At 45.2% G+C, this 18,534-nt stretch overlaps 1 protein-coding gene across 2 annotated transcripts in view; it reads right to left on the bottom strand.

The window, feature by feature from the left end:
* The window catches only part of ipcef1 (interaction protein for cytohesin exchange factors 1), a 134,463-nt gene that overhangs the window by 39,144 nt on the left and 76,785 nt on the right, over nucleotides 1-18,534 (bottom strand). For both annotated transcript variants that reach the window (XM_055639982.1, XM_055639983.1), the window contains exons 6-9: nucleotides 14,775-14,846; nucleotides 13,319-13,386; nucleotides 10,516-10,604; nucleotides 4,472-4,841 (exon numbers count right to left, since the gene is read on the bottom strand). In XM_055639982.1, the coding sequence (XP_055495957.1) occupies nucleotides 4,472-4,841; nucleotides 10,516-10,604; nucleotides 13,319-13,386; nucleotides 14,775-14,846 (599 nt within the window). The remainder of the gene's footprint in view (nucleotides 1-4,471; nucleotides 4,842-10,515; nucleotides 10,605-13,318; nucleotides 13,387-14,774; nucleotides 14,847-18,534) is intronic.

Below are 18,534 nucleotides of genomic sequence, written 5' to 3'. Positions count from 1 at the left end.
CATATATATTAATGATTTGGAAGAGGGAATTAGGAGCAACACTAGCAAGTTTGCGGATGACACAAAGTTGAGTGGCAGTGTGAGCTGTGAAGAGGATGTTAGGAGGTTGCAGGGTGTCCTGGACAGGTTGAGTGAATGGGCAGATGCGTGGCAGATGCAGTATAATATAGATATATGTGAGGTTATCCACTTTGGCGGCAAAAACAAGGGGGCTGATTATTATCTCAATGGTGTCAGGTTAGGTAAGGGGGAGGTGCAACGAGACCTGGGCGTCCTTGTACACCGGTCACTGAATGTTGGCGTGCAGGTACAGCAGGCAGTGAAGAAAGCTAATGGAATGTTGGCCTTCATAACACGAGGATTTCAGTATAGGAGGTTCTTTAGTATCTGGAGTATTGTGTACAGTTTTGGTCTCCTAATTTGAGGAAGGACATCCTTGTGATTGAGGCAGTGCAGCGTAGGTTCACGAAATTGATCCCTGGGATGGCGGAACTGTCATATGAGGAAAGATCGAAAAGACTAGGCTTGTATTCACTGGAGTTTAGAAGAATGAGGGGATATCTTATAGAAACATATAAAATTATAAAAGGACTGGACAAGCTAGATGCAGGAAAAATTATCCCAATGTTGGGCGAGTCCAGAACCAGGGGACACAGTCTTAGAATAAAGTGGAGGTCATTTAAGACTGAGGTGAGAAAAAACTTTTTCACCCAGGGAGTTGTGAATTTATGGAATTCCCTTCCACAGAGAGCAGTCACTGGATGGATTTAAGAGAGAGTTAGATAGAGCTCTAGGGGCTAGTGGAGTCAAGGGATATGGGGAGAAGGCAGGCACGTGTTATTGATATGGCTCAAAGGGCCGAATGGCCTCCTCCTGCACCTATTTTCTATGTTTCTATGTTTCTATCCTTTTGAGATAATTCAAGAGAAAAATAATCCCCGTTTACAATCATATGTTGAGCATTATGGATGTCCCCAATTGGCAGAATAATATTAGCTAATATTAGCTACCACAACCAGAGAGCAGTGTTGAACTACTATCTACCTCTTTGGTGACCCTTGGACTATCCTTGATCAGACTTTGCTGGCTTTACCTTGCACTAAACATTATTCCCTTATCATGTATCTGTACACTGAAAATGGCTCGATTGTAATCACGTATTGTCTTTCCGCTGACTGGTTAGCACGCAACAAAAGCTTTTCACTGTGCCTAGGTACACGTGACAATAAACTAAACCAACCTAAACTAAGCTGCTAATGAATGCGGTCATCCTAACCAAGTAACGCAAAAAGGTCGCAGCTTTGAAGGAACTGATTGAATTCACTCCATGCAAAAGAAATGCAGCTAATCCACTTTCTAGCTCTCTCCGAATAGACCATCAATCGTTTTCCCTTCTAGATGGTTATTCAGTTCACTTCTGGATGTCATGATTGAATCAACTCCCTTCACCTAACTAGCAATGAATTCCAATTCCTACCCATTGCCGCATTAAAATGTTTTTCCTTGGGTTACCTCTTTGATCAATCAACCTCTTTCTGTGCATGTTGGTTCTTGGTCCTTTTACCAGTTTTACTTTAGTTTAGTTTGGAGATACAGCGTGAAAACAAGCCCTTCAGCCCACCGAGTCCGCACCGACCAGCGATCCCCGCACACTAACACTCTCCGACACACACCAGGGACAATTTACACTGACACCAAGCCAATTAACCTACAAACCTGTACGTCTTTGGGGCGTGGGAGGAAACGGAAGATCACGGAGAAAACCCACGCGGTCACAGGGGGAATGTACCTTTAATAGGGAATTGGACAGGTTCACGGAATGAAAAGGTGTAGAGGGATAACGGCCAAATGCAAACAAATGGGACTGGCTCAGTAAAGCAACTGGGTCATTATGGTTGAGATGGGCTGAAGGGCCAGTTTCTGCCCTGTACAACCCTATGACTATACTTAAATTAGTTAAGGCCATAGTTATCCTGGAAGAAGAAAGAAAAAATGGTTATACTGTTCCTGAAGTTACTATTTTACACATAGATACGTGGTGTGTTCTTACTCACTTGCACTATTAAATGAACTGGGTTTAAAAAATTCCAAATGTATATATACTTTCTACTGTAACCACATGAGTATCTTTTAGAATTAGTTCTGCTTACAGTTGAATTGGCAGGAGGCTGATTCCACGAATATCTTTAGTTCCTTAGTTTAATTCCTTACTGCTACAAATGACGGAGCTATTTCTATCAGAGCCAGTGACTTCCTGAACAGTTTGCAGAAGTTCATACTAACCATCAGTAAAAATATCCTGTGCTTTGTATGCAGTGAAATATAAGAACATAAAGCTGGAGTAACTCAGCGGGACAGGCAGCATCTCTTGAGAAAAGGAATGGGTGACGTTTTTGGTCGCGACCCTCCTTCAGACTGTCCGAAGAAGAGTCTCGACCCGAAACGTCACCCATTCTTTCTCTCCAGAGACGCTGCCTTGTCCCACTGAGTTACTCCAGCATTTAGTGTCTATCTTTGGTTTATCTGCAGTTCCTTCCTACACAGTGAAATATACAATTCTTTATAAATAATCTGTCACTATTTTACCAAATATTATGCGCAGAGAAATTTGACCTTTCCCCGACACATTTCTTTTGAGTATTTTCCCTAAAATTGCAATGAATTTCTTGATGGTACCACGTATAGGTTTAAACAGGGGCCCTCTTTTGTGGTCGAAAATGATAAATCATTAACTGAACATGAATTTCTTTGGTCATTATCTTCACCTTTTTCATCTTCGCTTGAGTTAACCGATTCCTAAATATTTTATTTGCTTTTACTTACAAAAAGCACACGTTTAAATTTGTAGCATGTTTAATGCTTATTTGGTGCAGGCAAGGGGTGCAGGATGGGATGGGAGGACCTAGGACCTCCTGCTGGCTGCTCTTCATGCAACAATAATGGGAAGGTAAAACAATTTTAATCTCGCTCTAAATAAGTCCTATTTCAATAAAACGCAAATTATAGAAGATCTCAGTCTAGAAACAGAGATCAGATAGATTTCAAGGTAGAGAAAATTGCTGGAGAAACTCAGCGGGTGCGGCAGCATCTATGGAGCGAAGGAAATAGTCAGTTTCAGGCCAAAACCCTTCTTCAGACTGATGCAGGGTGGGGGAGGGGGAAGAAGAAAGGAAGAGGAGGAGCCAGAGGGCAGAGGGTGAGCTGAGAAGGGGAGGAGACAGCAAGGATAGATTGCATGACTTATTCCATTGTGACTTTAATAGTTTTAATTTTGCAAGGATATATAAGCAATATTTTGGGATTAATATTATCTCATTTATTTCATTAAAGTTATCACCATTCAGAAAGCTGGCCTTGATCTATTTCAATCATTCATAATAAACCTCTTTATTTCTCTAAATATTCTGTACAAATTCCCAAAATCTAACATCGTTAAGATGTGTTCACTGCTATAGCCATAAACCAATACTTTGGCACCATCTATAAGTGAAATGAATCATATCAAAAATACCACCATAGGTTTCTAAATAACTCTAGCTACTTTTAAAAAGACTAATTTAATTTTTTAATTATTTGTAAACATTTCTTACAATTGAAACAGGGAATTATAAATCTGCCTCACATTATCATGCGCTGGTTAGTCGTGGTAATGAATAGGATACAGAATGCAAATGGAAAGAAGACTAGCATTCTTACTGGTAATGTGATAGAAAGCACTCCTCGCAGACAATGTTTTGGTGAATTAAACTAACTGTACATGTTGTCAATAGACACAAAATGCTGGAGTAACTCAGCGTGACAGGCAGCATCTCTGGATAGAAGGAATGGGTGACGTTTCGGGTTCAAGACCCTTCTTCAGACTCCTCTGACAGGTCTGAAGAAGGGTCTCGACCCAAAACGTCACCCATTCCTTCTCTCCAGAGATGCTGCCTGACCCGCTGAGTTACTACAGCATTCTGTGTCTATGGTCGGTGTAAACCAACATCTGCAGTTCCTTCCTCTACATACTATCACCCATGCGTAATTATTCTGTCAGGCACCACATGTAAAACTGCAATGGTACAATGCGATTTTCAACACTAACAAAAGATTCACATTGGGTAGACTTGGATAGGACAGGTTTGGGAGGGATATGGACCAAATGTTGGCAGGTGGGGCTAGTGTAGCTGGGACATATTGGCTGGTGTGGGCAAGTTGGGCCGAAAGGCCTGTAGCCATTCTCTGACTGTGACTCTAGGGCTGTGATACCTCAATAATCGATACAATGGTTCCAATATTCTGGATCTATAGTTTCCAGCTGGCGCACGTTCTATCTCACTTCCAATATGTGAAAGAAGTGTTTGGACTGAAAGATGATCGGCGATTAAAATCAGTGGCTAGATAGTCATAAGGTCATAAGGAACTGTTGTAGAATTAGCCCATTCGGCCTATCAAGTCTACTCCGCCATTCAATCATGCCTGATGGTCTTACCTTTCTCACGGGTGCTGAGAACGCCAGGGTGTCCTGATGTTTCCGTACCTTCACCATAGACCAAGGACTGTGGTCCTCCTGTAGCACGATTGTCCCCTGGTCCAGAGGTAATCCTGTTCAGCTCTTGTGTAGCATTTCCGCACGTTACTTGCTGCGACGATCCCACACTATGTTGTGCATCAGATGATGAGCAGAGGGTTCCAATATCAGTTTGTGATAAACGGACAATGTCTTGACAGGATTGCCTTCCCGGGGAGTTGTGCTGTGACAGTGAAGCTGCAGATGCTGATGCACAAGATGCGGTGCTCTCCAGGGATGAAAATGTATTCAACGTTTCGCTGGGCGTGAATGAAGATTGTAGTGGGGTTGCCTGTGAGATTGGGACATTCAGAGCAAAGCCCAGTTTATTTTACATCATGTACATTCTCTATACTTTTAAAGATGTCTAAACTGTTACTGTACACATTCCTGCATTCATACTGCACATTGTACCATCAACTTAAATGTTGTCCAAGTCTCTTGTCTATTTCCTGCACAATTTCTGTCTCGTGATCAATCACGGGTGTTTTGGGCGACACGGTGGCGCAGCAGGTATTGCCGCTACCTCACACGAAGGTTGGTGGGTGTATGCTGCCAGCGGAGGTAGTTGAGGCAGGGACTATCCCAAGGTGTTAAGAAACAGTGAGACAGGTACATGGATAGTTCAGGTTTGGAGGGATATGGACCAAACGCGGGCAGGTGGGACTAGTGTAGGTGGGACATTTTGGCCGGTGTTTGCAAGTTGGGCTGAAGGTCCATGTGGTATCATTCTATGACTCTATGACTCACAGCGCCAGACAGCCGGGTTTGATCCTGACCTCTGGAGCTGACAGTGCGGAGTTTGCACATTCTCCCTGAGACTGGGTGGGTTTCATCCAGGCACTCCGGTTTCCTTCCACATCACAAAGACAAGCGAGTTTGTAGGTTAATAGGTCTCTATAAAATTGTCCCTAGTGTGCAGGGAGTGGATGGGAGAGTGGGATAACATAGAACTATCATGAGCAGGTGATGCATGGTCGGTGCGGATTCGGCGGGCCGACGTGCCTGTTTCCACGCTGCAACTAAACAAACCTAATTACCCTCTCCAAACGCCAGCTCCATTCACTTTTTTGATGATAATTCGCATTCTACTTTCATTGAGGTAGACACAAAATGCTGGAGTAACTCAGCGGGACAGGGAGCAGCTCTGTAGAGAAGGAATGGGTGTCGTTTCGGGTCGAGACCCTTCTTCAGACTGAAGTTTGTTTTAGATGACATTCTCTACATGTCTATAGACTCAGGATACATGACACCACGATAGACAAATCACTGCATTCTTCTCTCTTCTATAGTCCTCTATCCAACACAGAGTTCTTTTAATTATTTTCAATTCCTGCAAGTAATTGTCCTATAACCTCATGTTTTCCTTTGCAGATGTTATTCGTCTATTATGTTCCTCTACATACAATACAATACAATACAATTTATTTGTCACTTTGAACCTCATAGAGGCTCAAGTGAAATGTTGTTTCTGCAGTCATACATACAAGAAAAAAAGACCCAAGACACAACACAATTTACACAGACATCCATCACAGCGCATCTCCACCTCGCTGTGGTGGAAGGCAAAATAAACTTATCTCTCCCCTGCACTTCCCTCTCCCCCCGATGTCAGAGTCAAAGTCAGAGCCCCCGGCGGGCGATAACAATTGTCCCGCGGCCATTAACGCCGCGCCGGGTGATGCAAGGCCGCACTCCGGGTCTTGGTGTTGGAGCCCCGGGCGGGCGCTGGCAAAGTCCCGCAGCCGTTGAAGCCGCGCCGGGCGATGATGTCAGGCCCCGCTCCAGGTCATCCTCGACCCCGCTACTCGGGCGGGAGAAGTTGCCGTTGCGGAAGCCCCGAAAAGCGGTCTCCCAGCAGGGACCCGTGGGCTCCCGATATCACTGTCCACCAGACCTGCAGTAAGCCTCCGAATCTCCGGGGGTCGGGTCACAGCAGTGCACCACCACCGCTCCTCCCGCTCCGGACTCGGCCAGCTCCGTGATGGTGAGTAGGTCCGCAGCTCCGTGACTGGAGCCCCAGGACGTTCCTGCTGGAGGCCGCTCCACGTTGCAGTTCCAACGACAACGGAGACCCGGCAGGGAAAGGTCGGGTTCTCCGTGCAGGGGAAATTTTTTTAAGTCCCCCCCCCCAACCCCCGCCCCCCCCACACACACACACACACACACACATACACACGCACATACACAAAAAACTACATTAAAACGGGACAAAAAATAACAAAAAGACAGACGGACTGCAGGGGCCGCTGCGACGTGAGTCGCGCCGCCCACCAGAAATCGCCGTTTCATCGAACCAAATGGTCAGTTCCTAGCCCTCCTCCTCTGATAACATATATCCAATTTAGGTTGGTCTTTCCTGTTAACAACTCATGTAATGAAACACAGGTCCTTTCAAAAACTGGCAATGTAAGAGTATATCGGATTATGTCTCTCTATATTTGTCATATGTATATTGCGCATGTTCATACATATCAACTGGAGCACGAGTCAGACATTCAGCTCCTAAAGTCACTCCACTATTTAATAAGTGCTCATCTGATAGTAACCTCAACTCTGCATTCTTTCCTACTCATTGCAACTTTCCACTCACAGGGTGGCACGCTTTCATTGCTTATTGAGAAAGAGATTATGACCCTCACCTTATTTAACCTGTCTCTGCCTTAAATGGTATCCCTTATTTTTAAAGAGTGACCATGGTTCAAAATGTTTTCCTTGGACGAAAGATCCTCTCCAAATCCATCCTGCCAAAGCCTCTCAGAGTATCAATCAATCTCCTCTCAGTCTTCGAGTCTCAACCTGAAATGTCACCCATTTGAGGAAGGACATTCTTGCTATTGAGGGAGTTCAGAGTAGGTTCACGAGGTTAATTCCCGGGATGGTGAGATTGTCATATGTTGAAAGATTGGAGCGGCTGGGCTTGTACATTCTGGCATTTAAGATGAGAGGGGATCTTATGAAATATATAAAATTATTAAGGGATTGGGCTGTATAGGGCCTGTCCCACCTTCACAACAATTCACGACCTCTGTCGAGTTTAAAGGACGTAAAAACAAATCAAGATGGTGGTAATCTACGAACTCCTAGGACCTTCCCCGACTATGTTCACAAACTCCTACGAACTCCTACAAGTATGTCTACGAATTCCCACGACTATTTCGATGCCCTCCTTACGAGTAAAAAGTTGCAATTTCTTTCATCCCGACCATTTTTTTACTCGTGGCCATTTTTTATCGGGCTGGAAACAACGTCCCGACTTACCTGATGCCATGAGTACCTACGGCTGGCATAACGAGCCGCTACGAAATATCTATTAACTCCCACGGCCTCCTATGGACTCGTTACGAACATTCTGCGAGTTTGAATCAAGGGGAAAACTTGGGAGAATTTGTGAGTAACTCGTGAAAGTGGGACAGGCCCTTAAGCTTGGTTAGTGGTACAATGGAGGACCCGGCTTGGGGGGGGGGGGGGGGGCGGAGGGGGGGGGGGAGGGCGAGAGGGGGTTCTGTGAGGGATGGGGGAGAAGGGAGGGGGGGAGGAAAGGGAGAACTGGTGCGGGGAGGGGAATTTGTAACTTACTGCCCTTTACAGCGCTTACAGCCCTTTATGGCGGCGCGACTCACCCGTTGCAGCGGCCCCTACAGCCTGTCTGTCTTTTTTTTATTTTTTTGTCTAGTTAAATGTAGTGTTTGGTGTTTTTTAATAGTGTTTTTAAATGTGTACATGTGGGGACCCCTGCTTAAAATCTCTTCCCTGTCCGGGAGACCCGACCTTTTCCCTGTTGGGTCTCCGTTGTCGTTGGGGCCTAGCACCGTGGAGCGACCTCTAACCTGAACGACCCGGGGGCTCGGGAGACTGTGGAGCTGCGGACTACTCACCATCTGGCCTGCCTCGGAGCATGGGGAGTGGTGGTGACTCGCTGCTGCGACTTGACTCCTGGGGCTCGGAGGCTCCAGCAACGCAGCCGCAGGTCCGGTTGACTGGGACATCGGGAGCTCGCGGTTCTGGGGGGAGAGACCGCTTCCCGGAGCTCCCGCAACGCGACTTCTCCAGCCCGTATCGCGGGGTTGGAACGATCCGGATCGGGACCGTACATCACCTGGCGCGGCTTCATGGCCGTGGGACTCACCAATGCCCGTGGGGGTTCCAACCTTGTACTTTCAGACCGGGAGCGGGGCCGTAAATCGCCCCGCGCGGCCTAAAATGGCCGTGGGACTTATCATCACCCGCCTGGGGCTTGGACATCGGGAGAGAAATTGAGAGCAGGGGAGAGAAAAGACTTTGCCTTCCATCTCACTGGGTTCACTGTGATGGATGTTTGTGTGAATTTAATTGTGTGTATGTCTGTAGGACATTGTCTTTGTTTGTATGGCTGTGGAAACAAAATTTCGTTTGAGTCTCACTGGGGCTCAAATGACAATAAATTTGTATTGTATTGTATTGTAACTATTTGCATACCTTTGATATGGCATGCAAGCAAAGTATTCCACTGTGACTTGTGACAATAAAGTATTCATTCATCCAGCAAGTAGAGACACTGCCTCTCAGCACCAGAGACCTGGATTCAATACTGACATCTGGTGCTGTCTGTGTGGGGTTTGCACGTTCTCCCTGTGAGGTTCTCCCTTGGGTTGTTCCTGTTTCCAAGAACCTATAGCCACTGGAAAAGGTCCCCAGTGTGCTGTTACATGGTGGAATCGGGATATTGTTGGTACACTGGCCACACACTCATTTCACCCCTGCCATCGGGAGGAAGGTATAGGAGCCTGAAAACTGTAACGTCCAGGTTCAGGAACAACTTCTTCCTAACAGCCATTAGGCTATTTAACACTACAACCTCCAAATAAGTTCTGAACTACATAGACTATTACTGTTATTATTGCACTATTATTGGTTGTTTGGTTTTTATGTGTACGTTTGCGTGTTTGCGTCTATATATATATGTGTGTGTGTGTGTGTAAGAAAGAACTGCAGACGCTGGTTTAAATTGAAGGTAGACACAAAATGCTGGAGTAACTCAGCGGATGCATGCAGCATCACTGGAGAGAAGGAACTGGTGATGTTTTGGATCAAGACCCTTCTCCAGACAGATCATATATATAGATATATATACGATCTGTATATATATATATATATATATATAACCATATAACCATATAACCATATAACAATTACAGCACGGAAACAGGCCATCTCGACCCTTCTAGTCCGTGCCGAACACGTATTCTCCCCTAGTCCCATATACCTGCGTTCAGACCATAACCCTCCATACCTTTCCCGTCCATATAACTATCCAATTTATTTTTAAATTATAAAAACGAACCTGCCTCCACCACCTTCACTGGAAGCTCATTCCATACAGCCACCACTCTCTGAGTAAAGAAGTTCCCCCTCATGTTACCCCTAAACTTCTGTCCCTTAATTCTCAAGTCATGTCCCCTTGTTTGAATCTTCCCTACTCTCAGTGGGAAAATCTTATCCACGTCAACTCTGTCTATCCCTCTCATCATTTTAAAGACCTCTATCAAGTCCCCCCTTAACCTTCTGCGCTCCAAATAATAAAGCCCTAACTTGTTCAATGTATATGTATATGTGAGTGTGTATATATGATTTTATTAATTCTCGTTTATTATATTGTTTACAGTGTACTATGTTTACATATTCTGTTGCGCTGCTGCAAGTAAGAATTTCATTGTTCTATCTGTGACATATGACAATAAAACACTCTTGACTCTTGGATCTAGGGAGAAGAAATCAGGATTAATGTAAGTGGGTGCTGGGTCCTGGGCCCATTTCAATGGGCTGAATGGCCTATTTATCTGCTGCACCTTTCCATTCCGCCCAATTGCTGTTCTATGTGTGAGGAATCCAGCCCTGTGTATTTCTGTAGTCCATTTTACAGACATGTTGTGATACTTAAACCAGCCTACAGAACTTTCTTCGCCTGTGTATAAATGGACACTTACATGCTGCTCCTGTCGTCCCGATGCATGCGCTGAGTTTGGTGCCTCTGCTGAAACATCAGCATCTTCCTGCTCACTCTCACTCCAGCAGTCTGCAGTCAGGAAGAATTCACCATCATCAGAAAATTAGCTTCACAGAACATCAGGAAACAGAATAAAACATATTGAATCGACGAGTTTAGATTCAAGATTCAAGATTCAAGAAAATTTATTGTCATGTGCCCCACAATGAAATGCTTGCTTTGCTTCAGCACACAGAACATAGTAGGCATGAATACAGAACAGATCAGTGTGTCAATATACCATTATATAAATATATACACACATGAATAAACAAACAGATAAAGTGCAAATAAACAGAAAACGTGCTATTAATGTTCAGAGTTTTGTCCGAGCCAGGTTTAATAGCCTGATGGCTGTGGGGAAGTAGCTATTCCTGAACCTGGTTGTTGCAGTCTTCAGACTCCTGTACCTTCTACCTGAAGGTAGCAGGGAGATGAGTGTGTGGCCAGGATGGTGTGGGTCTTTGATGATGCTGCCAGCCTTTTTGAGGCAGCGACTGCGATAAATCCCCTCGATGGAAGGAAGGTCAGAGCCGATGATGGACTGGGCAGTGTTTAATACTTTTTGTAGTCTTTTCCTCTCCAGGGTGCTCAAATTGCCGAACCAAGCCACGATGCAACCGGTCAGCATGCTCTCTACTGTGCACCTGTAGAAGTTAGAGAGAGTCCTCCTTGACAAACCGACTCTCCGTAATCTTCTCAGGAAGTAGAGGTGCTGATGAGCTTTCTTGATAATTGCATTAGTGTTCTCGGACCAGGAAAGATCTTCAGAGATGTGCACACCCAGGAATTTGAAGCTCTTGACCCTTTCAACCATCGATATAAATGGGGCTGTGGGTCCCCCTCCTACTCCTTCCAAAGTCCACAATCAGTTCCTTGGTTTTGCTGGTGTTGAGGGCCAGGTTATTGCGCTGGCACCATATGGACAGTTGCTAGATCTCTTCTCTAAACTCTGACTCATCCCCATCAGTGATACGTCCCACAACAGTGGTGTTGTCAGCGAACTTGATGATGGAGTTCGCACTGTGACTGGCTACGCAGTCATGGGGAAAGAGTGAGTACAGCAGGGGGCTGAGCACGCAGCCTTGAGGTGCTCCCGTGCTGATTGTTATCGAGGCTGACACATTTCCACCAATACGAACAGACTGTGGTCTGTGAATGAGGAAGTCGAGGATCCAATTGCAGAGGGATGCGCAGAGACCCAGTTTTGCGAGTTTGGTAACCAGCTTGGAGGGGATGATTGTGTTAAATGCTGAGCTGTAATCGATGCATAACAGCCTGACATATGAGTTTTGTTGTCCAAGTGGTCCAGAGCGGAGTGGAGGGCCAGCGAGATCGCATCCACCGTTGATCTGTTGTGGCAGTAAGCGAACTGCAGTGGGTCCAGGTTTTTGACGAGGTAGGAGTTGATTTGCTCCATGATCAGCCTCTCAAAGCACTTCATCACCACCGGCGTTAGTGCCACTGGTCGATAGTCATTGAGGCACGTCACCTTACTCTTCTTGGGCACTGGTATAATTGATGCCCTTTTAAAGCAGGTGGGGACCTCAGACCTCAGAAGTGAGAGGTTGAAAATGTCCGTAAAAACTCCAGCCAGTTGGTCCGCACAGGTTTTTAGAACACGACCGGGTATACCATCAGGTCCAGGTGCTTTTCGGGGGTTCACCCCTCTGAAGGATTTCCTGACATCGGCCTCTGTGACTGAGACTGAAATGCCATCACAGCGAATGGGGATCGGGAAGGCACATCAGTGTTCACCCTATCAAAGCGTGCGTAAAACGCATTGAGCTCGTCAGGGAGTGATGTTTCGCCGACATTCGAGCTGCCTCCTGGTTTCGCCTTGTAGGAGGTGATTGCATTCAGGCCCTGCCACAGCTGCCGAACATCTGTTTCATCCTCCAGTTTGGAGCAGAAGTCCCTTTTGGCCTTTTTGATGGCCTTACCAAGGTCGTATCTGGACTTCATGTAGGTCACTGTATCATTGGAAGTGAATGCCCTGTGTCTGGACTTCAGGAGAGTGCGGATCTCAAAGTTCATCCAAAGTTTCTGATTGGGAAACACTCGGAAGGTTTTTGTAGGGATGCAGTCCAATATAATCCAAGAAATAAATACCTGGACAACCTCCCCCTATAACTAAGACCCCCAAGTCCTGGCAACGCATCTTTACACTACTCAGAGCTTAATCACACCTTTCCTATGGCAGGGTAACAAATAATGTACCCAAAACTCTAACTGCAGCCTCGCTGACATCTTGCACAACTGCAACTTAACATCCCAATTCTCAAGGGCCTCTCCCACTTGGCGATTTTTTTGGCGACTGCCGGCATCATTTATTGATGCTCTATAAGGCGCTCGTAAGGCCGCATTTGGAATATAGTGAGCAATTTCAGGTCACCGAAAAACTCGCGGCGTGACGATGTATTGACGCACGCCGTCTCGTCAAGTGTCGCTTCAACATTTTTTTGTCGCCGCTGGATTTTGAAATGTTCAAAATCTTTCGGCGACCCTGATATGTCAGTCAATGACGCTGGCAGTCGCTGAAATAAAATCGGCAAGTGGGACAGGCCCTTTACACTCAGTGCCCTGACTGATGAATGCCAGCCAGTTCAGTTTATTGTCACATGTACCGAGGTACAGTGAAAAGCTTTTGTTGTGTGCTATCCAGTCAGCAGAAAGACAATACATGATTACAATTGAGCCATTTACACTGAATATCATTCACTTATAAAAAAGAGCACATATACCTTCTGTTTTTGCTTCCGAAGGGGGCAGAACATACTCAATAGCAGCTAATCCCATTTTGTTAATCCATCTGAAATAACAATGAAATCCATGGGTAGAATTCAACAAATAGCGATCAAGGTGAATGAATTTACCAAATATTTTCCAAAATGTTAACCTGCTATTATTGTAATACATAAATTTTTTGCAAATCTTTAAACGTGCAGTTGAAAATCTTTGGCACTCTTGTCAGGTCTCAACAATAAAATAATCAAATCAAATGTGTGATAAAACAGGCACAAAATGCTGGATTAGCTCAGCGGGACAGGCTGGAGAGAAGGCATGGGTGACGTTTCAGGTCGAGACCCGTCTTCAGATGTATAGATTGGAATGCTCCTTTGGGGTATTTTGTGCAGTAATAAAATATACATATTACGGGACTCTCATATTTCATTTTGATTTATGTTCTTTTTAAAAAAAGAAATGTACATTATTTATATATTTTACGAGCCATTTCTGCTCAGGATACTAGAAGAAACCTTTTGTCCAGAGGGCAAACTGAGTCATTGCAACTTTACCTGTACGTTATATATCTTATGAAAGTCCCCCTGCACCATTTCTTCTCATTATTTTTTCACCTGAGTTGAAATCAGAGTTGCCCTGCACAGTCACCTCCTCAGTCATTCCCAGGGGGCTGTAGAGAAGTTGGTCCCCACGACTGGGCTCTGTGTCGGCGCCACGGAGCGGTCAGAAGAGGAGCGGTCAGAAGAGGACCCAGCGGCGGTCAAGAACAAAGGAGGAACCAGCATGGGGGGAAACGCTGAGAGAACAAAGGGTTAACCAGCATGGGGGGAAACGCTGAGAGAACAAAGGGGGAACCAGCATGGGGGGAAACGCTGAGAGAACAAAGGGTTAACCAGCATGGGGGGAAACGCTGAGAGAACAAAGGGTTAACCAGCATGGGGGGGAAACGCTGAGAGAACAAAGGGTTAACCAGCATGGGGGAGCTGAGAGAACGCTGAGAGAACAAAGGGTTAACCAGCATGGGAGGAAACGCTGAGAGAACAATGGGGAACCAGCATGTGGGGGGCCGCCAAAGATAAGGCAGGACCATTGGAGACTAAATGGAATACTTTTAACTTTGTCGGGACCCTTTAGGTGGCGACTATTTGCATACCTTGTGAATGCAAAACAAAGAATATCAGTGTGACTTGTCACATATGACAATAAAGTATCACCATCTTCTACAATGTCACTATTATGGACAACTATGCATTTTCATGGATTTTTAAGATTACAAATTAACATCTCGTCACCATAACCTACTTCTGTTTATTTTCCAACGTTCCAAAATTTGATGAGCATGGGCATTGGATTTCAAAAAAAGATCTAATCTGAGAAATATATTGAGTTTACCATAAAACAAACGACAGCATTGCCCCAAAACCTACAAAGACAGCCTCTCCACGGGATACTTACGTGTTCATGTCTTCAGCATTCTCTGCGGCAAAGTAGAAGTTCTTGTGTTTTGAATGGCTGGCCTTTATTGCGCTTGAAAATAGACAAAAAAGGGACAAATTTAAACTGTGCACGGTAGCGTAGCGGTAGAGTTGCTGCCTCACAGCGCCAGAGACTCGGGTTCAACCCTGACTACGTGTGCTGTCTGTACGGAGTTTGTACATTCTCCCCGTGAACTGCGTGTGTTTTCCCTGAGATCTTCGGTTTCCTCCCACACTCCAAAGACATACAGGTCTGTAGGTTAATTGGCTTGGTATAAATGTAAACTGTCCCTAGTGTGTGTAGGATAGTGTAAATGTGCGGTGATAGCTGGTCGGCGCGGACACGGTGAGCCGAAGGGCCTGTTCCCACGCTGTGTCTTTAAACTAAACTACACTAAACTAAGAATTGCTCAAATTTTACTGTTATATTGTTGATAGTCAAATAAACAATAACTTCTACTATTAGTCCAGAACTTATGTTGTACTAAAAGCAAGCACGGTTTGTAAAAACATTCCTGTTTAAGAAAATGATCTGCTTCAACTGAGATAAAATTTATAATTTCCAAATGTTATAATTCAAAGATCTACATTAATATTTATTGCTTTTTTACAAAGCCCTTCATTGTCATCAAGTTTGGCCAAAATTGAGTTGATCTCAATAAGCATTTAACTTTTCCCATGTAGAATAACTGTACAATGTTTCCTTATGATGAATGTCCTTAAATTATTTGGGATGGCTGGCATGTCGAGGATTTCAGCTGCTCAAGCCAAAGAGTATATTTTGTTAGACGTTGATTGATGCCTCAGCAATCCTTCATCACGAGAAATTAAAGTCATCACGTGACGAATAAAATAAATATTGAGAATAACACTTTAGCATTTAGTTACCGTATACATAAAATCAACAATGGATCCATATTTAAAAGCGTTCACGTTCCATGCTCTCATTGCAGAATTAAAATGGACTTCATTGCGTAGGAGTAAACGGGTCCTTTTCACAATGGCAGGCAGTGACTAGTGGGGTACCGCAAGGATCAGTGCTGGGACCCCAGCTATTTACGATATATATTAATGATTTGGACGAGGGAATTGAATGCAACATCTCCAAGTTTGCGGATGACACGAAGCTGGGGGGCAGTGTTAGCTGTGTGGAGGATTCTAGGAGGCTGCAAGGTGACTTGGATAGGCTGGGTGAGTGGGCAAATGCATGGCAGATGCAGTATAATGTGGATAAATGTGAGGTTATCCACTTTGGTGGCAAGAACAGGAAAGTAGACTATTATCTGAATGGTGGCCAATTAGGAAAGGGGGAGATACAACAAGACCTGGGTGTCATGGTACACCAGTCATTAAAAGTAGGCATGCAGGTGCAGCAGGCAGTGAAGAAAGCGAATGGTATGTTAGCATTCATAGCAAAAGGATTTGAGTATAGGAGCAGGGAGGTTCTACTGCAGTTGTACAGGGTCTTGGTGGGACCACACCTGGAGTATTGCGCACAGTTTTGGTCTCCTAATCTGAGGAAAGACATTCTTGCCATTGAGGGAGTACAGAGAAGGTTCACCAGACTGATTCCTGGGATGTCAGGACTTTCATATGAAGAAAGACTGGATAGACTCGGTTTGTACTCGCTAGAACTTAGAAGATTGAGGGGGGATCTTATAGAAACTTACAAAATTTTCTAGGGATTGGACAGGCTAGATGCAGGAAGATTGTTCCCGATGTTGGGGAAGTCCAGAACAAGGGGTCACAGTTTAAGGATAAGGGGGAAATCTTTTAGGACCGAGATGAGGAAAACATTTTTCACACAGAGAGTGGTGAATCTGTGGAATTCTCTGCCACAGAAGGTAGTTGAGGCCAGTTCATAGGCTATATTTAAGAGGGAGTTAGATGTGGCCCTTGTGGCTAAAGGGATCAGGGGGTATGGAGAGAAGGCAGGTACAGGATACTGAGTTGGATGATCAGCCATGATCATATTGAATGGCGGTGCAGGCTCGAAGGGCTGAATGGCCTACTCCTGCACCTATTTTCTATGTTTCTATGTTTCTATGACTTTATGTTCGCCCCATCTGCTGTAAAAACACATTGACATCGAAAAACACAGTATCTTCGGAATCTGAGCACGGTTAGTTACTAATCTCAGGCTATAGTGAGCGGTTGCAGAAAGCGAAGTTTATTCAAGGCTTTGGTTGAAATCAGCCCATCAAGTCTACTCTGCCATTCAATCGTGGCTGATCTATCTCTCCTTCCTAACCCCATTCTCCTGCCTTCTCCCCATAACCACTGACACCTGTACTAATCAAAACTCTATCTATCTCTGCCTTAAAAATATCCACTGATGGACTCCACAGCCTTCGGTAGCAAAGAATTCCACAGATTCACCAACCTTTGACTAAAGAAATTTCTCCTCATCTTCCACCTAAAAGAACATCATTTAATTCTGAGGCTATGTCCTTGACTCTCCCATTAGTGGAAACATCCTCTCCACATCCACCCTATCCAAGCCTTTTACTATTCTGTATGTTTCAATGAGGTCCCCCCTCATTCTTCTAAACTCCGGTGAGTACAGGCCCAGTGCCGACAAACGCTCACTCCTGGGACCATTGGAACCTCCTCTGGACCCTCTCCAGAGCCAGCACATCCTTCCTCAGATATGGTGAGAATGCGCTGGCTTTCACAATATTCCAAATGCCGCCTTACCAGCACCTTATAGAGACTCAACATTATATCCCTGTTTTTGTATACAAGCCCTCTTGAAATAAATACTAGCATTGAGTTTGCTTTCTTTACTACCGATTTGATTTGCAGATTAACTTTTTTGGGAATCCTGCACCAGCATTCCCAAGTCCATTTGCACCTCCCATTTCTGAATTTTCTTCCCATTTAGAAAATAGGTTACGCCTTTATTCCTACTACCAAAATGCATGACTCCACACTTTGCTACACTATATTCCATATGCCATTTCTCTGCCCACTCGTCCAACCTGTCCAAGTCCTTCTGCAGAGTCCCTGCTTTCTGTACACTACCTGCCCCTCCACCTATTTTCATATCATCCGCAAATTTGGCCACAAAACCTTCAATCCCCTCGTCCAAATCATTAATACAAGATGGGAAGATATGGCTAGTGGTGGGATCCCGTTGGAGGTGGCGAAAATGTTGTGGGATTATGTGCTGTATGCGACAGCTGATGGGATGAAAGCTGAGGACTAGGGGGACCAATTATCCTTGTTGTGACTGGGGGAGAGGGGGAGCAAGAGCGGAGCTGAAGGGATACAGAGGAGACCCTTTGTTAGTGATTCCTACTGTAAATCTGAGTACATTTCTACTGAGTTACAAATATTTTAAATGTTTTAAATTTAGAACCATTCCATGTCCAGTTTCTTTTTCAGTGGACATAGTGGCCTCTAGTATGACTTAAGGGCCTGTCCCATGAGCATGTGACCTGCATGCAGCAAGCGCGACCAAACCGGAAGGGGGCTCGCGCGGGGGTTGCGCGGAGGTCGAGTGAGTGACGTGAAGTTCGAGCGAAGTCCGCGGGAAGTTCGCGTGTGACGTACGCCGTCGAGACGCTGCGCACGCCTGTTTAGGCAGCTGCGGGCCGGCAGGCCGTTGCCGCGCAGAATTTTTGAACACGGTCAGTTTTTCGGAGCCCCGTGCAACGTCGGGCCCAGCTCCGCACAACTCCATACGGCTCCGGCGACCGAAGAGGGACCCGCGAGGCCGTATGGCTCAAGCGACCACG

This window comes from Leucoraja erinacea, chromosome 8 (assembly GCF_028641065.1).
Source record: "Leucoraja erinacea ecotype New England chromosome 8, Leri_hhj_1, whole genome shotgun sequence".
NCBI lineage: Eukaryota > Metazoa > Chordata > Chondrichthyes > Rajiformes > Rajidae > Leucoraja > Leucoraja erinaceus.
This window is presented reverse-complemented; position numbering and strand designations above follow the sequence as displayed.